The sequence below is a fragment of the Heterodontus francisci genome, chromosome 36 (assembly GCF_036365525.1).
Source record: "Heterodontus francisci isolate sHetFra1 chromosome 36, sHetFra1.hap1, whole genome shotgun sequence".
In the NCBI taxonomy this organism is placed as follows: domain Eukaryota; kingdom Metazoa; phylum Chordata; class Chondrichthyes; order Heterodontiformes; family Heterodontidae; genus Heterodontus; species Heterodontus francisci.
In genome coordinates this window covers 19,750,643-19,772,783 of record NC_090406.1, presented here as the reverse complement: position 1 = coordinate 19,772,783, position 22,141 = coordinate 19,750,643, and the positions used below count along the sequence as shown (strand labels likewise).

At 43.6% G+C, this 22,141-nt stretch overlaps 1 protein-coding gene and 1 pseudogene across 5 annotated transcripts in view; one reads left to right on the top strand and one right to left on the bottom strand.

The window, feature by feature from the left end:
* Positions 1-21,663, top strand: part of LOC137351633 (phospholipid hydroperoxide glutathione peroxidase GPX4-like) — a 43,342-nt gene extending 21,679 nt beyond the window's left edge. For all 5 annotated transcript variants that reach the window (XM_068016270.1, XM_068016271.1, XM_068016273.1 and 2 more), the window contains exons 3-8: positions 12,792-12,886; positions 15,710-15,854; positions 16,450-16,601; positions 16,992-17,016; positions 18,369-18,428; positions 21,343-21,663. In XM_068016270.1, the coding sequence (XP_067872371.1) occupies positions 12,792-12,886; positions 15,710-15,854; positions 16,450-16,601; positions 16,992-17,016; positions 18,369-18,428; positions 21,343-21,375 (510 nt within the window). In that variant the 3' untranslated portion in view covers positions 21,376-21,663. The remainder of the gene's footprint in view (positions 1-12,791; positions 12,887-15,709; positions 15,855-16,449; positions 16,602-16,991; positions 17,017-18,368; positions 18,429-21,342) is intronic.
* On the bottom strand, positions 11,787-11,917 carry LOC137351841 (U2 spliceosomal RNA; annotated as a pseudogene).
* Positions 21,664-22,141: the final 478 nt, after the last annotated feature.

Genomic DNA, 22,141 nt, shown 5'->3' with positions numbered 1-22,141 from the left:
GATCAGTCTTCCTTTTTATCATTGTTGTCATGAATTGCCTAAGTTCTGCCTAACTTTGGTGCTTGGGCTTCCTTACTGGGTTTTTCTGCATGTCTTGCATAATTATCCACCCCTCTCTTTTGGCCGATACACTATTATTTTAGTAGGGAGATATTTATTGTAATTCATCACCTTATCTTGAATTCTGTGTACAGGTCTAGACATATAAAGATTCCCACCCACTAAATCAGTGGTTCCTTACAACAAGGTCTGCTTGTTTCAAGATACATTAGTTGAGTTAAGTCGAAGAAAACAAACCTTGAGCTGATAAAACACCAGACATCCCTATCTTGTGTAAGTTGCTAGATTAGCAGTTTCAAACTCGTGCACTAAGTGCCTTTACTTTTTTAAAAAAAAAAAGGCCACAAACACATTACTCGCAGGATTGAACTTTCAAAGTAATGTTTTGTTGTTTTTCTGAATCAAAATATGGCATGGTTGACTGGTTTTTAAAAAGGCATTTACAAACTACCTGATATGCTGGTCCTTGTGGGCTTGGCAGATTTTCCTTGTTTCAGAAATGGAATGTTTGGAGTGCATGTTTTTACTAGTAAAGTTGGGTGATTCAGTGACCCTTAACTTTTTTTTTTGTTCTCATGTGACTCCAGATCTAGATTAGTTGCCATGCAAGGCAGTTTGCCTATAGATGATCCAGGGTCTAGGATTCATGCAATACTAGCACAAGCCAATCTCTTCTGTATTTTGCACACTGGCTTTTTTTTAAACTGTTTAGCTAAACTTTGGGTAATCAATTATTGGGCTTTAAAATCCAATTAGCAGACTAGCCTTTTCTTGTAGTCATTCTAATCCCCTAAAGCGCTAACTTACTGCTTTGCCAGAGTATCCATTCTCAGATGTCAGCAGAGTATCCGAAATTAATCTTAACCTTGCTCACGTTCCACACACCCAACATGTACACTCTATTGTCTTCTGGAAAAGGAACTCTGGCTTCACCCTCTGGAGGGGGGGGAAGAGGGAGAAGGGGAAAGAGAAAAGAGAGGTGCTGGGTGTTGAGGCTAGTCTAGAGCCCCTGGCTGAGATCATCAGTTGAATTATAAAATGTCTGCAAATTGAGTATGTAGGGGGGTGGGTGGCCCAAGAATTGTGAAGATGTCTGTTTAGTTATTTCAGAAATGCACTATTTTGAATCATTTTAACAATTGCAACCCTAATTTCATACTTCCAGTGGTGATCGCAAACTGAAGAAAAATTTGACTAAAGCTTATCCATGTTGATAACTGTGGAATCGGATGTAGTTGAACAAGTGTACTTTTTGCATTCTTTATTTAGATGTCTCCATTCTGACATGGCCACACTGGTAGCTGCACACTTCAACTGCTTTGTGACTCGCTAGAAGCTGCAGATTCCACCCGCTCCCCCCATAACTATAGATAGTGCCACCATTGTATTAGAAAATTCATTTTGTGCTGACTTTTCTGTGGACAATCCCATGGGTGATCAGCTAGCTTTTTAATTTTTTTTGCATCATAACCCAGTTGCTCTAATTAGTAATAACTGTTGCCCAAAGGTATGTTTAGATGGAACCAACTCTGCTCCTTTTGTGTAAAACTGGAGTTTGACTTTTAACTGCTAAAGGGTGTGCCCTTCGGTAAGCCTTGCTGTACAAATAGACTTTTGAAGCCTTGTAAATGATGGGCTTTATTGTCCCAAAAGTTTAAGTTTATATAAAAAAATGTCTTCTAACTTGGTAGTCTAAATATTACAGCTTATTACTTAAACTCCTTTTGGAGTTTGTTCAGTGTTACTTTAGTTTCCCTGAAGATGACAGGAGTCTGAAAATTACTGAAATGATTAAAGGTACCAATTTCAGTAAACTACTTAAAATATTGACTGAAGACTTCAGTTAGGATTCTTTCTGAAGTGAATGTTTTTTTTTCCATCATCTGGCAAATGTATGCAGACTGGAATGTTTTGATCTTGCTGTTTTCCTAAATCTCTGGGTGGGGGCAAGGGATAGGGAAGAGAAACTTCAGGATCTAAATTTGCAGTAAGAGAGCAGAACATTTTCCCTTTTTGGCTTATACCCTGTGATTGGGGGATCAAGAAGGCAGATACCAGCTGTCACTAAAGTCCTTGCAGTGAATAAAATTCCATTTTTTTTTTTGAGTTTATATCGAGGCCTGCTCTGCAGAGCAGTGATTTCAAGGTAGTTGCCTTCTAATGGCAACTGAGTACATAAGCTTGATTCACTGCTGAATTAGTTGATTTTAGTCTGTATGACAGGGTTGCTACAATTGAGCTAGAGTAGTGACTGGGCTTGGCCAAGAGGTAAAATAGCACTCCCTGTCTGCACTTTGATGTAAAGGATGGGCAAAGTTGTGGAAAGGTTTGCCTGTAGGACCATAATCTAGAGTGAATTGGGAAGGAGAAAGATTTAAAGACTTTAAAAGATTGCTTGATAAGTGGACTGAAGTACTCACGGTGTAGGAGGTTAGTGAGGTGATTTTCTTGCATGAAATTCTCAAGAACTAAATGATTTACTGTGGCTGCTGTTTTAGATGTAGTTATCTGCTGAGTTGAGCTTTGATTTGCTAGTCGAGTGCCTATGAATCTGAAGTTGGAAATGTAGATGTAAGCAGGGTTTCATTTAATAGAAGCTATTAACATCTGGTGATGGCAATTGAATGAATTAATACTACATTGTAGTATGTCAGAATTTGCTGTCAAAGTTAAATGATTTTTGTTCAGGATTTGATTTTAAGCAGAAGTCTGTTGAAACTTTGGCCAGTCTGGAACTGTTGGAACGTGTGTTGCCTAATGATGAATCATTAATCCCTCAATGTATTTGAGCCCTGTTCAACTATTTAAGAGGATTAAAAAATAACTAATGTAAGTTGATTTAAGGAATACTGAACAGTGTACATTTGTCAAAATGCATGACTAAGTGCATTCAAGCTGTAGGCCAAGGATGAAGAAACAACAATGACAATTTCAGAGGCTTTCAACTGCAAAATACCTTCAACATTTAAGTGAAATTTCTTAATTTTTCTTGATGTCTTAACTTTTTTTTAATTTCCAAAATATACTTTATTCATAAAAATCTGTAAAAATTACTTTCCCAAACAGTTTAAAACAGCATCAAGTCAAAAAATACAAACAGTGCAAAGTTTCCTTCTATACAATCATGAGTTGCCACAACCCTTCCATTTCATTGTCATGCCAATTACATTTTTACATTTACAGCACATAAAATTTTCCCGATACAGTTCAAGCGGTTTCTCATGGATCCAGCCCCTCTGTTCAGCTTGGTGGGGGGACCTTACACTGTGGTCTTTCCCCATTGAGCCTTTGCTGCGGCTGCCCCAAGCTTTAGTGCGTCCCTCAGCACGTAGTCCTGGAATGTGCCAGTCTGCAACATTCAGTGGTGGACAAGTCTTTGTGCTGGAAGACCAGCAAGTTTCGGGCAGACCAAAGGGCGTCTTTCACCGAATTGATAGTCCTCCAGCAGCAGTTGATGTTTGTCTCGGTGTGCGTCCCTGGGAACAGCCCGTAGAGAACAGACTCCTGTTAGAGCTGCTTGGGATGAACCTTGACAAAAACCACTGCATCTCTTTCCACACCTGCTTTGCAAAGACACATTCCAGGAGGAGGTGGGCGACCGTCTCTTCCCCACCACAGCCACCGTGGGGGCATTGTGCGGAAGGGACGAGACTTCGGGTGTGCAGGAAGGATCTGACTGGGAGGGCCCTTCTCACCACCAGCCAAGCTACGTCTTGGTGCTTGTTTGAAAGTTCTGGTGATGCATTCCGCCAAATAACTTTGACGGTCTGCTCGGGGAATCATCCGACAGGATCCACCGTCTCCTTTTCCCGTAGGGCCTTGAGGGCATTCCGTGCAGACCACTGCCTGATGGACTGGTGGTCAAAGGTGTTTTCCCGCAGAAACTGCTCCACGAAGGATAGGTGGTACGGCACTGCCCAACTGCATGGAACGTTCTGCGGCAATGTGACCAGGCCCATCCTTCGCAACACCGGGGACAGATAGAACCTCAGCACGTAGTGACACTTGGAGTTTGCGTACTGGAGGTCTACACACAGCTTGATGCAGCCGCACACTAAGGTGGTCAACAGGATGAGTGCCACGTTGGGTACATTTTTCCTGCCCTTGTCCAGAGATTTGAACATCGTGTCCCTCCAGACCCAGTCTGTTTTAGATCCCCAGATGAAGCGGAAAATGGCTCGGGTGACTGCCACAGCACAGGAGTGGGGTATGGGCCAGACTTGCGCCACGTACAGCAACAACGTGAGCGCCTCGTACCTGATGACCAGGTTCTTACCCACAATTGAGAGATTGCTGCCCCCACATGCTCAACTTTTGTTGTACCTTGGCTACTCGCTCCTCCCAGGTTTTGGTGCATGTCCCGGCCCTTCCGAACCATATCCCCAGCACCTTCAGGTAATCTGACCTGACGATGAAGGGGACAAAGGATCGGTCAGCCCAGTTCCCAAAGAACATGGCCTCGCTCTTGCCGTGGTTAACTTTGGCTCCCGAGGCCAGTTCGAACTGGTCGCAGATGCTCATCAGTCTGTGCACTGACAGCGGATCCGAGCAGAAGACGGCGACGTCATCCATGTGCAGGGAGGTTTTCACCTGAGTGCCTCCGCTGCGTGGGAATGTCACCCCTCTTATGCTCGCATCCTTCCTAATAAACTCAGCAAAGGATTCAATACAGCAAACAAACAAGACTGGGGTGAGAGGACAGCCTTGTCTGACTCCAGATTTGATTGGGAAACTTTCCGATTCCCACCCATTGAGACTGCGCTAGAACAAAGAACAAAGAAAATTACAGCACAGGAACAGGCCCTTCGGCCCTCCAAGCCTGCGCCAATCCCGATCCTCTATCTAAACATGTCACCTATTTTCTAAGGGTCTGTATCTCTTTGCTTCCTGCCCATTCATATATATGTCTAGATACATCTTAAAAGACGCATCGTGCCCGCGTCTACCACCTCCGCTGGCAACACGTTCCAGGCACCCACCACCCTCTGCGTAAAGAACTTTCTACGCATATCTTTTTTTTCCCCCCCCCCCCCCCCCCCCCCCTAAACTTGTCCCCTCTCTTTGAACTCGTGACCCCTAGTAATTGAATCCCCCACTCTGGTGGGGGGGGGGGAGGAAAAGCTTCTTGCTATCCACCCTGTCTATACCCCTCATGATTTTGTACACCTCAATCAGGTCCCCCCTCAACCTCCGTCTTTCTAATGAAAATAATCCTAATCTGCTCAACCTCTCTTCATAGCTAGTGCCCTCCATACCAGGCAACATCCTGGTGAACCTCCTCTGCACCCTCTCCAAAGCATCTACATCCTTTTAGTAATGTGGCGACCAGAACTGCATGCAGTATTCCAAATGTGGCCGAACCAAAGTCCTATACAACTGTAACATGACCTGCCAACTCTTGTACTCAATACCCTGTCCGATGAAGGAAAGTATGCCTTCTTGACCACTCTATTGACCTGCGTTGCCACCTTCAGGGAACAATGGACCTGAACACCCAAATCTCTCTTTGGATCTTCCAAAATGCATCACCTCACATTTGCCCTGATTGAACTCCATCTGCCATTTCTCTACCCAACTCTCCAATCTATCTGTATTCTCTGACAGTCCCCTTCACTATCTGCTTCTCCACCAATCTTCGTGTCGTCTGCAAACTTGCTAATCAGACCACCTATACTTTCCTCCAAATCATTTATGTATATCACAAACAAGTGGTCCCAGCACGGATCCCTGTGGAACACCACTGGTCACACATCTCCATTTTGAGAAACTCCCTTCCACTGCTACTCTCTGTCTCCTGTTGCCCAGCCAGTTCTTTATCCATCTGGCTAGTACACCCTGGACCCCATGCAACTTCACTTTCTCCATCAGCCTACCATGGGGAACCTTCTCAAACGCCTTACTGAAATCCATGTATATGACATCTACAGCCCTTCCCTCATCAATCAACTTTGTCACTTCCTCAAAGAATTCTATTAAGTTGGTAAGACATGACCTTCCCTGCACAAAACCATGTTGCCTATCACTGATAAGCCCATTTTCTTCCAAATGGGAATAGATCCTATCCCTCAGTATCTTCTCCAGCAGCTTCCCTACCACTGACGTCAGGCTCACTGGTCTATAATTACCTGGATTTTCCCTGCTACCCTTCTTAAACAAGGGGACAACATTAGCAATTCTCCAGTCCTCTGGGATCTCACCCGTGTTTAAGGATGCTGCGAAGATATGTTAAGGCCCCAGCTATTTCCCCTCTCGCTTCCCTCAGTAACCTGGGATAAATCCCATCCGGACCTGGGGACTTGTCCACCTTAATGCCTTTTAGAATACCTAACACTCCCTCCCTCCTTATGCTGACTTGACCTAGAGTAATCAAACATCTGTCCCTAACCTCAACCTCCGTCATGTCCCTCTCCTCGGTGAATACCGATGCAAAGTACTCATTTAGAATCTCACCCATTTTCTCTGACTCCATGCATAATTTTCCTCCTTTGTCCTTGAGTGGGCCAATCCTTTCTCTAGTTATCCTCTTGCTCCTTATATATGAATAAAAGGCTTTGGGATTTTCCTTAACCCTGTTTGCTAAAGATATTTCATGACCCCTTTTAGCCCTCTTAATTCCTCGTTTCAGATTGGTCCTACATTCCCGATATTCTTTCAAAGCTTGGTCTTTCTTCAGCCTCCTAGACCTTATGCATGCTTCCTTTCTCCTCTTAGCTAGTCTCACAATTTCACCTGTCATCCATGGTTCCCTAATCTTGCCATTTCTATCCCTCATTTTCACAGGAACATGTCTCTCCTGCACGCTAATCAACCTCTCTTTAAAAGCCTCCCACATATCAAATGTGGATTTATCTTCAAACAGCTGCTCCCAATCTACATTCCCCAGCTCTTGCCGAATTTTGGTATAGTTGGCCTTCCCCCAATTTAGCACTCTTCCTTTTAGGACCACTCTCGTCTTTGTCCATGAGTATTCTAAAACTTATGGAATTGTGATCACTATTTTCAAAGTAGTCCCCTACTAAAACTTCAACCACCTGGCCGGGCTCATTCCCCAACACCAGGTCCAGTATGGCCCCTTCCCGAGTTGGACTATTTACATACTGCTCTGGAAAACCCTCCTGGATGCTCCTTCCAAATTCTGCTCCATCTAGACTTCTAACACTAAGTGAATCCCAGTCAATGTTGGGAAAATTAAAATCTCCTATCACCACCACCCTGTTGCTCCTACATCTTTCTATAATCTGTTTACATATTTGTACCTCTATCTCACGCTTGCTGTTGGGAGGCCTGTAGTACAGCCCCAACATTGTTACTGCACCCTTCCTATTTCTGAGTTCTGCCCATATTGCCTCACTGCTCGAGTCCTCCATAGTGCCTTCCTTCGGTACAGCTGTGATATCCTCTTTGACCAGTAATGCAACTCCTCCACCCCTTTTACCTCCCTCTCTATCCTGCTTGAAGCATCGATATCCTGGGATATTTAGTTGCCAATCATGCCCTTCCCTCAACCAAGTCTCAATAATAGCAATAACATCATACTCCCAGGTACTAATCCAAACCCTAAATTCATCTGCCTTACCTACTACACTTCTTGCATTAAAACAAATGCACCTCAGACCACCAGTCCCTTTGCGTTCATCTGCTCCCTGACTACTCTTTCCCTAAGTCACGTTGACTACATTATCTAGTTCCTTTACAGGCTTTAGTTACTACCTCCTTACTGTCCACTGACCTCATTTGGTTCCCATCCCCCTGCCACATTAGTTTAAACCCTCCCCAACAGCGTTAGCAAAAGCACCCCCAAGGACATTGGTTCCAGTCCGGCCCAGGTGTAGACTGTCCAATTTGTAATAGTCCCACCTCCCCCAGAACCGGTCCCAATGTCTCAAAAATCTGCACCATCTCTCAAGCCACGCATTCATCCTGACTTTCATTTCTACTCTGACTAGTGGCACTGGTAGCAATCCTGAGATTACTACCTCCTGAGGTCCTACTTTTTAACTTGGCTCCTAACTCCCTAAATTCTGCTTGTAGGACCTCATCCTGTTTTTTACCTATATCATTGGTGCCTATGTGCACAACGACAACTGGCTGTTCACCCTCCCCCTTCAGAATGGTCTGCATCCGATCTGAGACATCCCTGACCCGTGCACCTGGGAGGCAACATACCATTCGGGAGTCTCGTTTTTGACCACAGAACCGCCTATCTACTCCCCTTACAATCGAATCCCCTATGACTATAGCCCTACTACTCTTTTTCCTGCACTTCCGAACAGCAGAGCCAGCCACGGTGCCATGAACTTGGCTACTGCTGCCTTCCCCTGGTGAGCCATCTCCCTCAACAGTATCCAAAACGGTATACCTGTTTTGGAGGGAGATGACCGCAGGGGACACCTGCTCTGCCTTCCTGCTCTTTCTCTGCCTTTTGATTGTGTAGAGCAGTTGGATCCAATTGCAGATTCCCTCCCCAAACCCCATTTTGGAAAGCATGTCCATGTAGGTGTGCGATATCCTGTCAAAAGCCTTCTCCTGGTCCAGGCTGATGAGGCAGGTGTGCACCCTCCTGTCCCGCACGTAGGCGATCGTAGTCTCGTGCTACTCGGGGATATCAGATCTTTCTGCCGGGTACAGTACAGGACTGATTAGGGTGGATCACAAAACTCCAGAGCAGACTTGACTCGACTGGCTATGACTTTGGACATTAAGCAGTGAGATGGGCTGCCAATTTCTGTTTTCTACCCTCTTTCCCCCTTCCGCTTGTAAATGAGGGTGATGATGCCTTTCCTCATGGATTCTGACATGCTGCCGGCCAGGAGCATACTCTCGTATACTTCCAGCAGGTCCGGGCTGACCCAGTCCCACAGGGCCGAGTACAACTCGACCGGTAAGCCGTTGCTTCCGGGAGTTTTACTCGTCTTGAAGGACTCGATGGCCTTTGTCAGCTCGTCCAGAGTTAGCTGCTTGTCCAGTCTCTCCCTCCTGCTGTCATCTAAGACCTCTGATAGATGACTGGGAGGCTCTGCTGTCTGTGTGCTTCGCGTCATACAGCCCAGCGTAAAAGGATTTGCTGATCCTTAGTATGTCGGACTGCGAAGACGTTACTGAGCCATCTTTCTTCAGGCTGCTGATAACCGAGCTCTCTGTACCTTTTGGAAGAAGTAATGCGAGCACGTCTCATCCTGCTTGATGGAGCGGACTCTGGACTGGAGGATGATCTTGGAGGCCTCCTTGGCAAAGAGCGAGGCCTGCTGGCTCTTCACCTCTTCGAGGTCCTCCTTGACCTCGACCCCCATTGACTGCAACTGGAGCAGATTTTGCATACTTTTCTGGAGTTGGGACATTTCTCTGTGTGTCTCTCTCTCTCCCTCTTTTGTGGATGAAGAACCTCTTGATGATCTCAATCACTTCCCACCAGTGAACTGGAGACTCAGAGGGGTTTCACAGTCCATAACCTTTTGTAATCCCTTTTGAGTTCCTCAATGTTCTCTGGGGTCAGCAGTGTAGCATTGAGCTTCCACGTCCCTCTGCCAACCCACTGGTCATCCTGTAAGTGACAGTCGGCCAGTAAGAGGCAGTGGTCGGAGAAGAACACCAGCTTGACGTCAGTGGATCCGACCGGGACGGGACACACAGGAAGTCAATCCTGGAACGGGCAGACCCGTCCGATCTTGACCATGTGTATCTGCGCTCCGTCTGCAGGTTTGCTGAAGACGTCGTGCAGTTTCGCATTTTTTAACTGTTTTCTATTAGGAATCTGGACGTAGCGTCCAGTTTGCTGTCGTCACTGCCGGATCATCCAGCCGCATCGATGATGCAGTTGAAGTCACTGCCTAGGATGACCGGCCTGGACGTCTCCAGCAGCAGTGGGAGCTGCTGGAAGACGGTCAGCCACTTGCTGCGTTTTACCGGGGATTACACGTTGATCAACCGGAGCGGCGTTGTACATTACGTCTGCTACGAGGAGGCGTCCACCCACCACCTCCTTAACTTCGGAGATGGTGAAGTTACCTCCCTGCAGCAGAATACCCAGGCCGGAGGAACGGCAAACATTACCCCCCCCGACCAGATCGTGGGACCACCATTGCGACCACTGCCTGTAGGTGCTGAGGTGTGGTATTCCACGCTCTTGCAGAAACAGTAGGTTGGCTTTGACCTTGGCGAGGTAATCCAAGGTTGAAACCCATCGTGTAGTAGATTTAATGCTACGCACATTCATGGAAGCAATCCTTACACCCATTTTTTTTTTTTTTAAAAGTTAGTTGTTGCTTACCATACCATTTTGTCCTTGCTAGTCCCAGTCCTTCGGGATGTTCCTGCATGCCCATCGTGTGCGCAAGCTGTTTCACAATAGTTGGGCTCAGAAACCCCTCCTGGTTTTTTCTGCTGGGGTGACATCGGGGGTCTTGTAGGCAGCAAAGATTGGTTTATCCTCTGCTGCTTCCATCTGTTCCTCAAACATTACTGCTCCCGGCTTCCCGGAGCTGAGGTGCGCCAGACGTGTCTTTGCTGTTGGTGTCCCGGAGCTGAGATGTGTTGGCCACGTCGTTGCGTGTGGTGCTTTGGGGTTGGGGCACGCCGGGCCCATCACAGCTTCCAGTGCCCGGGGGCTGGGATGCTTTATCTTCCATCTCCTTGGAGTTCTGCTGCCTTTTTTTGAAGGGGCTGTCATTCCAGCATTCCCCCGTCCAGTGATGAGGAGCTGTTGCAGTCTGATTCAGAAGGTAGCCTCCTCTTGACACTGGTTTGGGTGGTGGCTTGTTCTGCTTTTGGATGTTGTTCTTTGTGGTTTTCCTCTGGACCACTTGCCACTGACCTGTTTGTCCATCTGCTGCCTCCTCCATTGATTCTGTCTGGAGGAGGGGTTTCCGAGCACAGGGTAGGTGCTGGGTCACTGGTTTCAGCTGCCTCCCCTTCCTTCTCAGGTGGAGGTTCCTCACTGGAGAAGGTTGCTGGTCTCCTTTCGAACACTGGACACCTTCGTCGAACCTTCTCCCAGCCTTTCCTTGGACCTTGCCGCCTGAGCATAATTGGGGCAGGTTTTGTAGAGGTGGCCTGCCGCACCGCACAAGTTGCAACACTTAGTCTGCTTACAGTCCTTGATCTGATGGCCTTCCTCCATGCAGTTCTTGCAAACAACCGTGCTGCAGTTGGCTGCCACATGACCCAATTTGCCACAGGTGTGGCAAACTCTGGGCTGCCCAGCATAGACCAAGAAGCCTCAACTTCCCCCGATAGCGAAGCTGGAGGGAGGGTGGATGATGGCTCCACTGGGATCAATCTTCAAGGTCACCTTGACCTGCTTGCTGGTCCAAATTCCAAAGGGGTCCTTGACGTCAGTGCTGCTGCCGGTCACCTCGACGTACCTGGCGAGAAAGGTGAGTACATCTACCATCGGAACATGGGGGTTGTAGAGGTGAATCGTCACCACCCGGTCCCGTTGTGACACAAGCGTGAAGAGCGGCTCCGCTGTGAGAATCGACAGTGGCGCCCGGTCCCCTTTCTCCTTGAATGCCTTCTGGAACTTGATGCGTCCCGCCACGTTCTGGAACGTCACGTTGAAGTATCCACTGCTGGGAAAATCCTGCAGGCAAAAGACTTCCGTAGCTTGAAATCCACAGCAATCGAAGAGAATTTTCTTGATTTAAGGTGCGATCGACTGGTGCAACTCCGTCCTTGTCCTTCACGACCACCCGAACGGTGTTGCGCACTCCCAGGCCTGAAGCTTGAAGATTGGTTATAGCCATTTTACCCAAAGCCTACCCAGGATCAAAAGGCAATGATCATGGTCTCTTCTCAACCAAGTAAGCACTGATGAGAACAGATACTACACTTGATCTTAGCCAAAAGGCCGAGAAGCTGTTCCTAATTCAGCAATTTAAATTCTTTTCATGGGACGTGCTTGTCGCTAGCGAGGCCAGTATTTGTTACCTCCATAGTTGCTCTTCAAGGTGGTGGTGAGCAGCTGCTTGAACCACTACAGTCCATCTGGTGTAGGTACATCTACAGTGCTGTTAGGGAGTTCCAGGTTTTTGACCCCACGACAGTGAAAGAACAGCGATTTATAGTTTCAAGTCAGGAGGATGTGTACCTTGGGAATTTGCAGGTGGTGGCGTTCCCATGCGTCTGCTGCCCTCGTCCTTCTAGGTGGTAGAAATTGAGTTTGAAAGGTGCTGCTGAAGGAGGCTTGGTGAGTTGCTGCAGTGCATCTTAGATGGTACACTCCGCACTGGTGTGGAGGCTGCTTTGTCCTGGATGGTGTCTAACTACTTGTAGTGTTGGAGTTGCACTCATCCAAGCAAGTAGAGAGTATTCCATCACACTTCTGACTTGTGCCTTTTTAGATGGTGGACAGGCTTTGGGGAGTCGGGAGGTGAGATTCTCACCAGAATTCCCAGCCTCTGATCTGCTATTGCAGCCACTATTTGTGGCTGGTCCGGTTAAGTTTCTGGTCAATGGTAACCTCTAGGATGTTAAAAGAATAACTTGTTTTTAAACAACTTTACATTCAGTACCTCACCATCTCATTACAATTTGCAAAGTGACCAGTCATGGTCAGACTGGATCCAACTGGTTGGTAAATTCTAATATTTGATGCAATACTTGAGATTCTTGCATTCTAACAAATATATCCATATTAATGTTCATATTCTTCTCTTGGCTGATTAAAATTAGCAAACAAATAGCTAATGAATTGGTTGTAATGGACATTTCTTCATACTTTAAATCTTTTTCAGAGTGCACAATCAGAAGACTGCCCCAAGGCCACATCCATTTATGCGTTTAGTGCCAAGGACATAGATGGCAATGAGGTCTCTCTGGAAAAATACAGGTAAGTGGACAAACTTATTGCTCTGTAGCTCAGTACCATTCACTAGATATTTATAACCGCTTCTAAAAGCTTGTTCACATTTATGCTTCCAACCTCTCGACATAATTACTCTGGACAGCAGACTTTTCATTACAGCAAGTTAAAGATGAAAGTTAATTCAGTTGTCATCTCCATCTGAACCACTGCAACAAATTTTTTTTAATATACTCCAAGGAAAAACTAAATGTAAGTCACTACAGTTACACCACTAGCCACCACCTTGTGGATTATTTCAATGAACTCGCCAAGCTTGAACATGTGGGAAGAAGCAATCTTTTAAAGTTACCATAGCTCAGTTATTTTCCTCCTGTCCCCTTGAAGTCAAACTCATTATAGTGTATGGTTCATCAGGTAGAGACTTTCAACTACTTTGCCCATCTCTTCCATTTAGATATAAATGTAGACAGTGAGTGCTATTTACCTAAGTGGCATGCAGCCAAGCCCTGTTACTGAAGGGGGGGAAAAAAATTTCACTTCATAAAGTTGCGGTCAGTAGGCAAATCTATATATTTGCATCGCAACCATAGATTTATATTGGAGGGCTTATCTGTCTGAGTGCCAGGCAGCAGAATCTCCTCACAGCACTTTGATTCTGGTCCATAAACATGTGGTGTATGATGCATTTTCTTAATTCATGATTTAAACTGATCATAAAACTAGCTTTTTTTTTTTTTTTTGGCTTGATTTCAGATGTGAGCTGAATATTGTTGCTGACTACTAAAATGCTGACAAAAATTCCTAATGTGAACGAGGCTAACTGCTTTTATAAATGTTTAATGTAGTGTCTAACACTCATAGCTGAGTTTCCCTAGTGACCTTGAATCCATTCCACATCTACAAAACTGACCGAGACTGAGGCATTGCAGATCAGAGATGTATCAGATGTCCCATTGTCTACTGCAATATAGCAAAAGAATTGGGCGGCACAGTGATCAGCACCGCAGCCTCACAGCTCCAGGGACCCAGGTTCAATTCTGGGTACTGCCAGTGCGGAGTTTGCAAGTTCTCCCTGTGACCGTGTGGGTTTTCGCTGGGTGCTCAAGTTTCCTCCTGCCGCTAAAGACTTGCAGGTGATGGGTAAATTGGCCATTGTAAATTGCTCCTAGTGTAGGTAGGTGGTAGGGAATATGGGATTACTGTAGGGTTAGTATAAATGGGTGGTTCTTGGTCGGCACAGACTCGGTGGGCCGAAGGGCCTGTTTCAGTGCTGTATCTTTTTATAAAAAAAAAATCAGTAATACCCCTGTCAATTACGTAGCAAACTTCATGAGGACATAGATTGGCGAAATGAGCAGATGCATGGCAGATACAATTTAATAGAAGTGAAGTGGTGCATTTTGGGAGGAAGAATGACCAGAAGCAATATAAAGTTAATAGTGCAATCTTAAAGGATTGCAGGAACAGAGACCCATGGTTCACATACACAAGTCTTTGAAAGTGGCAGTACAAGTTGATGCTGTTTTTAAAAAGCATACAAGATGCCTTGCTTTATAAATAAAACCCCCAGGACGCAAAAGTAGGCAGCAGACACTTTAAAAAAAAAAGTCCGATGCTGCCGTGATTACCAACGAGGTGACTTATTTGCATAGCTGCAGTGCACGCCCCCCTGTGATGTGAAGGGGGTGGGTGAGCTGTCAGCAGCATCAATGTCTGGAGCCAATGTGCAGGCATTGGTGCCATTTTTAAAGGGAAAGTGCGGTAGTTTTTTTTTTTTGTTCTCTTGCTCAAATAAACGCAGTAACCTTTTTTTCCAGGCTTTTTTTTTCCCCCCCCTCCCCCAAACCAAGGTCTTGTAACCCTGATCCCCTCCCTGCCAATGGAAATGGTGGCAAAGGGGCTTTAAAATCCAGCCCTGTATATAAACCAATGCAAGGAAGCTGTAATAAAGCTTTATACATCACTGGTACTTTAGAAAGGCTGCAGAGAAGGTTTGTCAGTGATACTAGTTATGAGGGGCTTCAGTTATATTGAAGCTGGAATTGCTGTCATTAAAACAAGGTTAAATGGAGATTTGAGGTGTCTGGAATTATATCTGAGAAAGGGCAAATAAGAACCCTTTTTACTGGCAGGGGGTTCAGTATAACCAGAGGGACCGAATTAAGGCAATTGGCAAAAGAACTGAGGGGAGGTTGAGGAATTTATTTTATGATCAAGAATACATGGTCTGAAAGGGTGATTGAAACGGATTCAATAGTAACTATTAAAAGGCAATCAGATTTGTACTTGGGGACAGGACTAATGAGAGAGCTCTTTCAAAGAGGAGGCACAATTGGCCTCCAAACTTGGTTTGAAATGTGAAAATATTGGCAGTATTTTCCAACTCAATGGAAAATAAAAACTGGTGTGATGAAAAATTTGCTGTAAACCCATTCTGTGCTGCTATAGGGTTCAAGGCTATTTTTTTTTTTTTGTCTTTGAAATCCAACTAATTCTGGAAATTAAAACGCTGCTGGTGAACAAAGGAAATGTATTTTGTTTTGACGTGGCAGCAGGGGAATGCGGAGTTTCAGTGCTGTAAATTCCTCTAACATTGTATTTGCCTATATTGTAAAATTACAGTTCAGTCTGATTCAATTCCTGGCCTCTTGTCCCGTGATGCCTTTTTGATTCTGTAAAGGTATAACCAAGTTTGTTTTTTTTTTTTAAATCATGCTGTGCAAGTACCAATAACTGCCCTGAGAAGTGGTTAAATTTTAATGCATATAATTTAATAGGCCCTGAGCCACCCCCACCCCACAAACAAATTGGGGCTGCCGTCTTTAAAATTTGTTTTTATTTTATTAGGGGATTTGTCTGCATTATCACAAACGTGGCCTCCAAATGAGGAAAGACCACCGTAAACTACACTCAGCTTGCCCAGATGTATGTCCAGTATGCTGAGAAAGGTTTACGGATTTTGGCTTTCCCCTGCAATCAGTTTGGTAAGCAGGTAAGCTATCCGGAATGTTGAACATGCAATGTATGCAGATTTCTGGCAATTTCTATCCTGTTTGTATTTTAGCTTTGATTTGGGAGGTTTTTTGATGTAGTCCCAATGAAGGATAAATTTCAGTGGCTTTCTGTCCTTTCATCACCTTTTAGCCAGGTGAAAAATTATTCAAAAATCCATTCAAAAAGTCTTGACGTTCCATCATTCACAATTCTTGCCAGCAACTATTTAAATTTTGGTCCAGAACTTTAGGAAATTGGGGCCTGTGATTTTGCATATCGTATTTGAACCTAGTCCAAATTGAACGATTTGAAATCCTAAGACAATGGGTGGTGTAGTTTTGAATAGTTAATGTTCTCTAATTGCTAAGGGCGGTGGGGAAAAGCTGTCATTTTGTTACACCTGCCACCCCAATGCAAGTGCTGGTATTTTATCCACATACAAGATACACACCAACAAATCTGATGTAAAACTAAAGTTTAGTTATTGAATTTTAGCTAATACATCTGGGACACTACTGCAGTCTGACATAGAATTCAAATTTTAAATTTCCTAGTGTGCTCTAATATATTTTGATGTCATATTTTATTTCTAGGAGCCTGGAAATGAACAACAAATTAAAGAGTTTGCAAGTAATTACAATGTCAAGTTTGACATGTACAGTAAAATTGATGTAAATGGGGATAATGCTCACCCTCTCTGGAAATGGATGAAGGAGCAGCCCAAAGGGAAAGGACTCTTGGGAAAGTATGTATAAATCTACAAGTGATTGTACCAAATTTAAATGAGAAATGGCACATTGTCACTTTTTAATAAATGTGGAATCTTCCTTGCATGGCAGGATGACCAGATTATAATTCTGCTCTTTTTTTTTTTTCTCCTCCCTCTCCCTACCCCCAGTTCATTATTTCATTCTTGGAGACTGGTGGTAAATGTGTGCTTAAGTGAAATCTCCTGGTTCTAAGAATGTTAAGCCTGTTATAGGTGTGTTACCCAGTTCATGGATTTTTAAACTTTCATCAGGTTTTTCAGGATAATTTGATAAATTGGACCAATGTGAAATTGTCACTATTTATTAAAAATTTGAGCAATGCACCTTCAAGGCAACCTAAAAAAATTTTTTTTTTTTTTTTACAGTGCTATTAAGTGGAACTTCACCAAGGTATGGAAACTAATTGCTGTAATATCAAATATGTACATCTTTCCAATCAGAACTTGCAATGAAAGTCCAAAGCTGAACCTTTTCCACACGACTTACAACAACTTGTGATTTATATAGTGCCTTTAACATAAAATGTCCCAAAGTGTGTTATAATGTCTCTGAAGCAATGAGACAGTATCTCCTCGTGAGACTAGGGCAGATGATCAAATGCTTGGTCAAAGAAGGTTTTAAGGAGTGCCTTAAAGAAGGAAATGAAGTGTTGGGAGGGAATTCCAAGGCTTGGGGCCTAGGTGCAGCCACCAATTGGGGATGGGCAAGAGGCAGGAACGAGAGCAGATATGTCTTGGGGCTGAAGATGTTAGATAGGGAGGGGTAATGCCATGGATGGATTTGAAAACTAGAATGGGAATTTTTTAATCCAGGCATTAGATTAGAGATTCAGCACTGAAACAGGCCCTTCGGCCCACCGAGTCTGTGCCGAACATCAACCACCCATTTATACTAATCCCATATTCCTACCAAACATCCCCACCTGTCCCTATATTTCCCTACCACCTACCTATACTAGTGACAATTTATAATGGCCAATTTACCTATCAACCTGCAAGTCTTTTGGCTTGTGGGAGGAAACTGGAGCACCCGGAGAAAACCCACGCAGACACGGAGAACTTGCAAACTCCACACAGGCAGTGCCCGGAATCGAACCCGGGTCCCTGGAGCTGTGAGGCTGTGGTGCTAACCACTGTGCCATTTGTTTAACCATTGTAGGTCAGTGAGCTCGGGTGAATGGCATTAAGCATGAGTTAGGACACAAGTGGCAGAATTTTAGATCAACCTTACAAAGGGTAGAATATGGGAGGTTGGCCAAGAATGTGCTAGAATAGTCAGGACTGGAGGAAACTGGCATGGATGAACGTTTCAGCATTAGAAGAATTGGGGCAAAGATGGGTGATATTAGAGGTGGAAATGGGCAGTCTTAATGACACCACTTGCATGTGGTTGATGACTCATCTCTGTAACCTCTAGTCATATTAGATCCAAACAGTCTCTGACAGTTGCCAGGGCAGGGGAACTGAATTCCTGACGGGGCTGCGGATAATGACTTCACTATTCCCAATATTTTTAATTGGAGTAAATTTCTGCTCATCTAGCACTTGATTTCAGAAACAGTCTGACAATTTAAAGACCGTGTAGGGGTTGCAGAAAGGTGGTGAGAGAGCTGGGAGTCATCACCATTCGTGTGGAAATCAACATGTTTCTTGGGCGTCGCTGTGGCACAGCATCTGAGAAGTAGGACTTTTACATGTAATCCCAAGAGATATGCTAACTTTTTTTTTCCCCTTCACTTCTAGTTTCTGATTAACAAAGAAGGTGAGGTTGTCAAGAGGTATTCTCCCATGGATGACCCTGTGGTAAGTTAAATTTTTAAGCTACCACCTTCAGATGGACTGTATTCGTGCAGCTTTAGGATGGGGGAGTCAATAGGCTACTTAGACAACTGGAACATTTTTTTTTTGCTCTGAAGTAGCAACCATATTAAAGCTTACCTTGCTTGATGTACAGGAATTCTCATTTTACTGAGGTCTCAAACTAGCGCACTGTTTTGAAATGGCTGTCACATTTGTGTTATCCTAGTGTTCCAAATAACCTTCAAGTTTTTCTTCCACGCGAAGCATAAATTTATATTGCCCAACATTGAGTTTAGACAGATGCTCATCCAAAAGTAAAAATCAAAGTAATATTTCAAATGATCTTGTAAAAATAAATGGACTTTACATAAATGTCCAGTGCAAAGAAATTGAGTACAATATTCAATCCAGTGTAATAGAATTATAACAGCTGTTTTTGTTTCCAATTTCCTGGTGCAGCATAATCAATATCTATAATGGCTAAATTCATGAAGTACAATATTTGGTCCATTTGGGGAATCTATGGTGCTGCTGTTTATCTTTATAAACTTTTGTTTATCCTTTTTATCCATATCCTTTAACTTCTTGATCACTGAATTGTAAGTAATGTTTTGACAGAGGATGGGTTTTCTCTCCTTTTGGGCTCTACCAACACTCCCTTGAAAGCACTGATTTGTGCTAGATATAGCTTCATGGGCACTAGTCAACTTCTGAGAGCTCACCCAAATGGTTGTTTATGTAGGAGCTCAGGCAGTGACCACCAGGCTATTTAGTTGCATCACCTTGATAACTGATCCTGCAGCAGTTCTTATCCTTTCCAGTAGGAACTGTTATGTAGTGATCGTGAAGGAGTTCTAGTCTTTATTTCACCCCCCCTTTAGTCCTAGCACACAAACCAATTGTAGCATCCCAGATGTTACTAGGGTAATAGTTGAGGCAATCAGCACAGACACCGAATTAGACCTAGAACCTCTTGATTTGTATTGATCAGCTACATAAGACCTTGCTCATTGAGCCATTGGGTTTGTAATGAGTAGATTATTGAATTGAAAGGCTATTTTCTCTTGCTTCTGCTTTTGGCCCCTTTTGATACTGGAGGGTGACAAACTATGATTTGTCAATACCCAATTATCAATTGGAGATTTTTCTTTTGTTTGGAATGACTTTTGATATGTAAGCATAGTTTCTACGTTCAATTAAGTTGTCTGGTGTAAATGCTTTCTCTAACATAGCTATAACATTATTTTCTATTAGAGTTGTTGAGGACTTCAGTTTGCAAGTAATGAGGGTAGTTGGGTGTTCCTCCTTTTGGATTTCTGATTTGGCTATAAACTATGGTGTTTATTTATGGAGTAAGCTCCTGCATTTGAAACTTTCTACATCACTTCCCAGAAGAGATGCATTAGTGATCTATTAGATATCATAGTTTTGGCTTTGTATCTTGAGTAGGAAAGCTTTATATTTGAGGAACTTAGTGCAGTGAGGGACAAAGACCAACAGGCAAGAAAAGAATTGGCAAAGGGAGCAGAGAACCAAGTTTCTAAAGAACAGAAGGACCAAGAAAATCAGGTAATGGAAAACAGTACTTGGCTTGTGATCTAATGACTCTTAACTTCATTTTGTAAGCTGCAAAATGTCCCTCCTGCTCTTCCTTCAAATATGAACCCAATTCTTCAGAGTGGGGATAGTCAATCCAAAAGTGTTTTCTTGTTTGGAGAGAAAATGCCAGTTAACATTCCTTTTCAGCTCTGGGTTGACCCCTTGTTTACCAGTCCCATCTATTTTAGCTACTTTTAATCTTTCTACTGCTGCCCTTCGTGTTTAATTTTCAGACATGGACAGAAATTTGTGTATTGAGGTTTTATATACAGCTGTTTTATGTTGGTGTAGGGAGCATTTTGTATCTCCATACTGATGGGTAACATTTATCTTTGGTTACCCTTATCACATAAATGGCTGAATGAAATTCTAATTGGGAGGAGGTGTTGATGTGTTTCATTTCTCAAGTATCTTTTTGTTTGAAACAAGTGGGTATTTGCTTACATTTGACTAAATACTTTATTAAAAATTGCCCAATTTTGAGGGGTTGGGGCAGCAATACATTCATAACTTTCTCCCCTTTTTGCCAATATCTTTTGCAGACATGGATTCAGTTTCCACACTTGCATCAATTTTGGTGTCCAACTCCTCTCTGCTGTCTGACAGTCAGACTTTAGATCTTCACCTTATTCTAGCTAAATGTGGGAAAACTCAGTTATTGCCTTCAGGAGGGCCAAAACTCTTTCTACATTAGTACTACAGGCTGAACCAGACATCTTCTTGACCCTGATTTTTTAAATTCATGTGCCATAATCTCCATTATAAAGACTGCGTGCTTCAGTCCATCTGCTAAAACTCTCAAACACGCACACCCCTTAGATGTTTTACTGCACTGTCCTTTGCTACTCTCTAACCCTGACGTAACTGTCAGCATTCATGCACGATCCATAAATGACTATACCTAAGCATAAAACAGATTATACTGCTGCAAAAAAGGTTGGGGTGGGGTCAGCATTGCAGCAGTCCTTTTTTTTTTCTTTAATCCTGGTTTGGAATGCAGAGTTGTGATTATAACCATCACTTGTAATAAGCTTTTAAAATAGCCCTGCCAGCTGATATTTCAAATTAGTAAATGGAAGCCTGTGCTGACTAGTATAATTACATCTAACATCCATCATTTATCTTTTTTTTTAAATAAAAAAAATTTTGCTGCAAGATGAGAGATGTTTCCCTGTTGGAGACTGACTCAGGCATGGGAACTATTGAAAACTGCAAATGACCATTGACCCTTAATCCAGTCCGTGAATAAAAAAATGACCAGCATTATGTTGCAATAACAAGTATTTGTTTTAATGTTTTTTTTTCTCTTTTCAAACAGGTGATCGGAAAGGATCTTCCCAAGTACATGTAAATGACCAATGCAAGCAGCTGGTGGAAAGGAAACTCAATCTACTGAGCTTATCAGCTTTTCAGTCTAGGCCAATGATGGTCTGCTTTCAAACCTGTTGACATGTGGAAAAGTGGATCTGATGCATGTGATGTGCATACCTGGAAGAAATGCTGATAGTTATAGTTTGCTTGAGTTTCTTGGCAGATCATTACTGTATTTTGCATTAACCTACTTGTAATCAATTGTATAGAATAACTCTAGACTGTTCTGTTGAATTCCTTGTTTATGGCAATTAAAGTTTTCATGTCACTTTGGATTGAATGCTTATTTTGACCATTAAGTTTAAAAATAGTATTTTATTCTCCAACTGAAACCCTAACATTTCTTCCCTTTCCTGCAACTCTGTTTTGAATCTCTCCAATTATGTTTTTGCACAGCAATGAAACAGCTTTAATTTGTCACAAGATCCACTGTGACCATGGTGCATTTTCTCCTTCCTTTCTGCAGTCTTTGACTGACATAATTGACCTGACTTGGCTCTTCCAAAGCCTTTCCTTGTCCTGTTTTGTTCTACTGTTCACTTTCAAATTTGTAGCCAAAGCATCTCCAGCAAGGAACACTAATCTACTTGTCTGTGGCAATCTGTCCTTGGGGCCCCTTTCTCTGCTGTGCATATAGGCTGCCCCTTGGCAACATTGGAGGAAATGTTCAACTTTTATTTGTGCTGACTACTTCCAGCTCTAACTTGCTTCTAACTCTCCTTCATATCTCGACTTTGTCCTGGCTG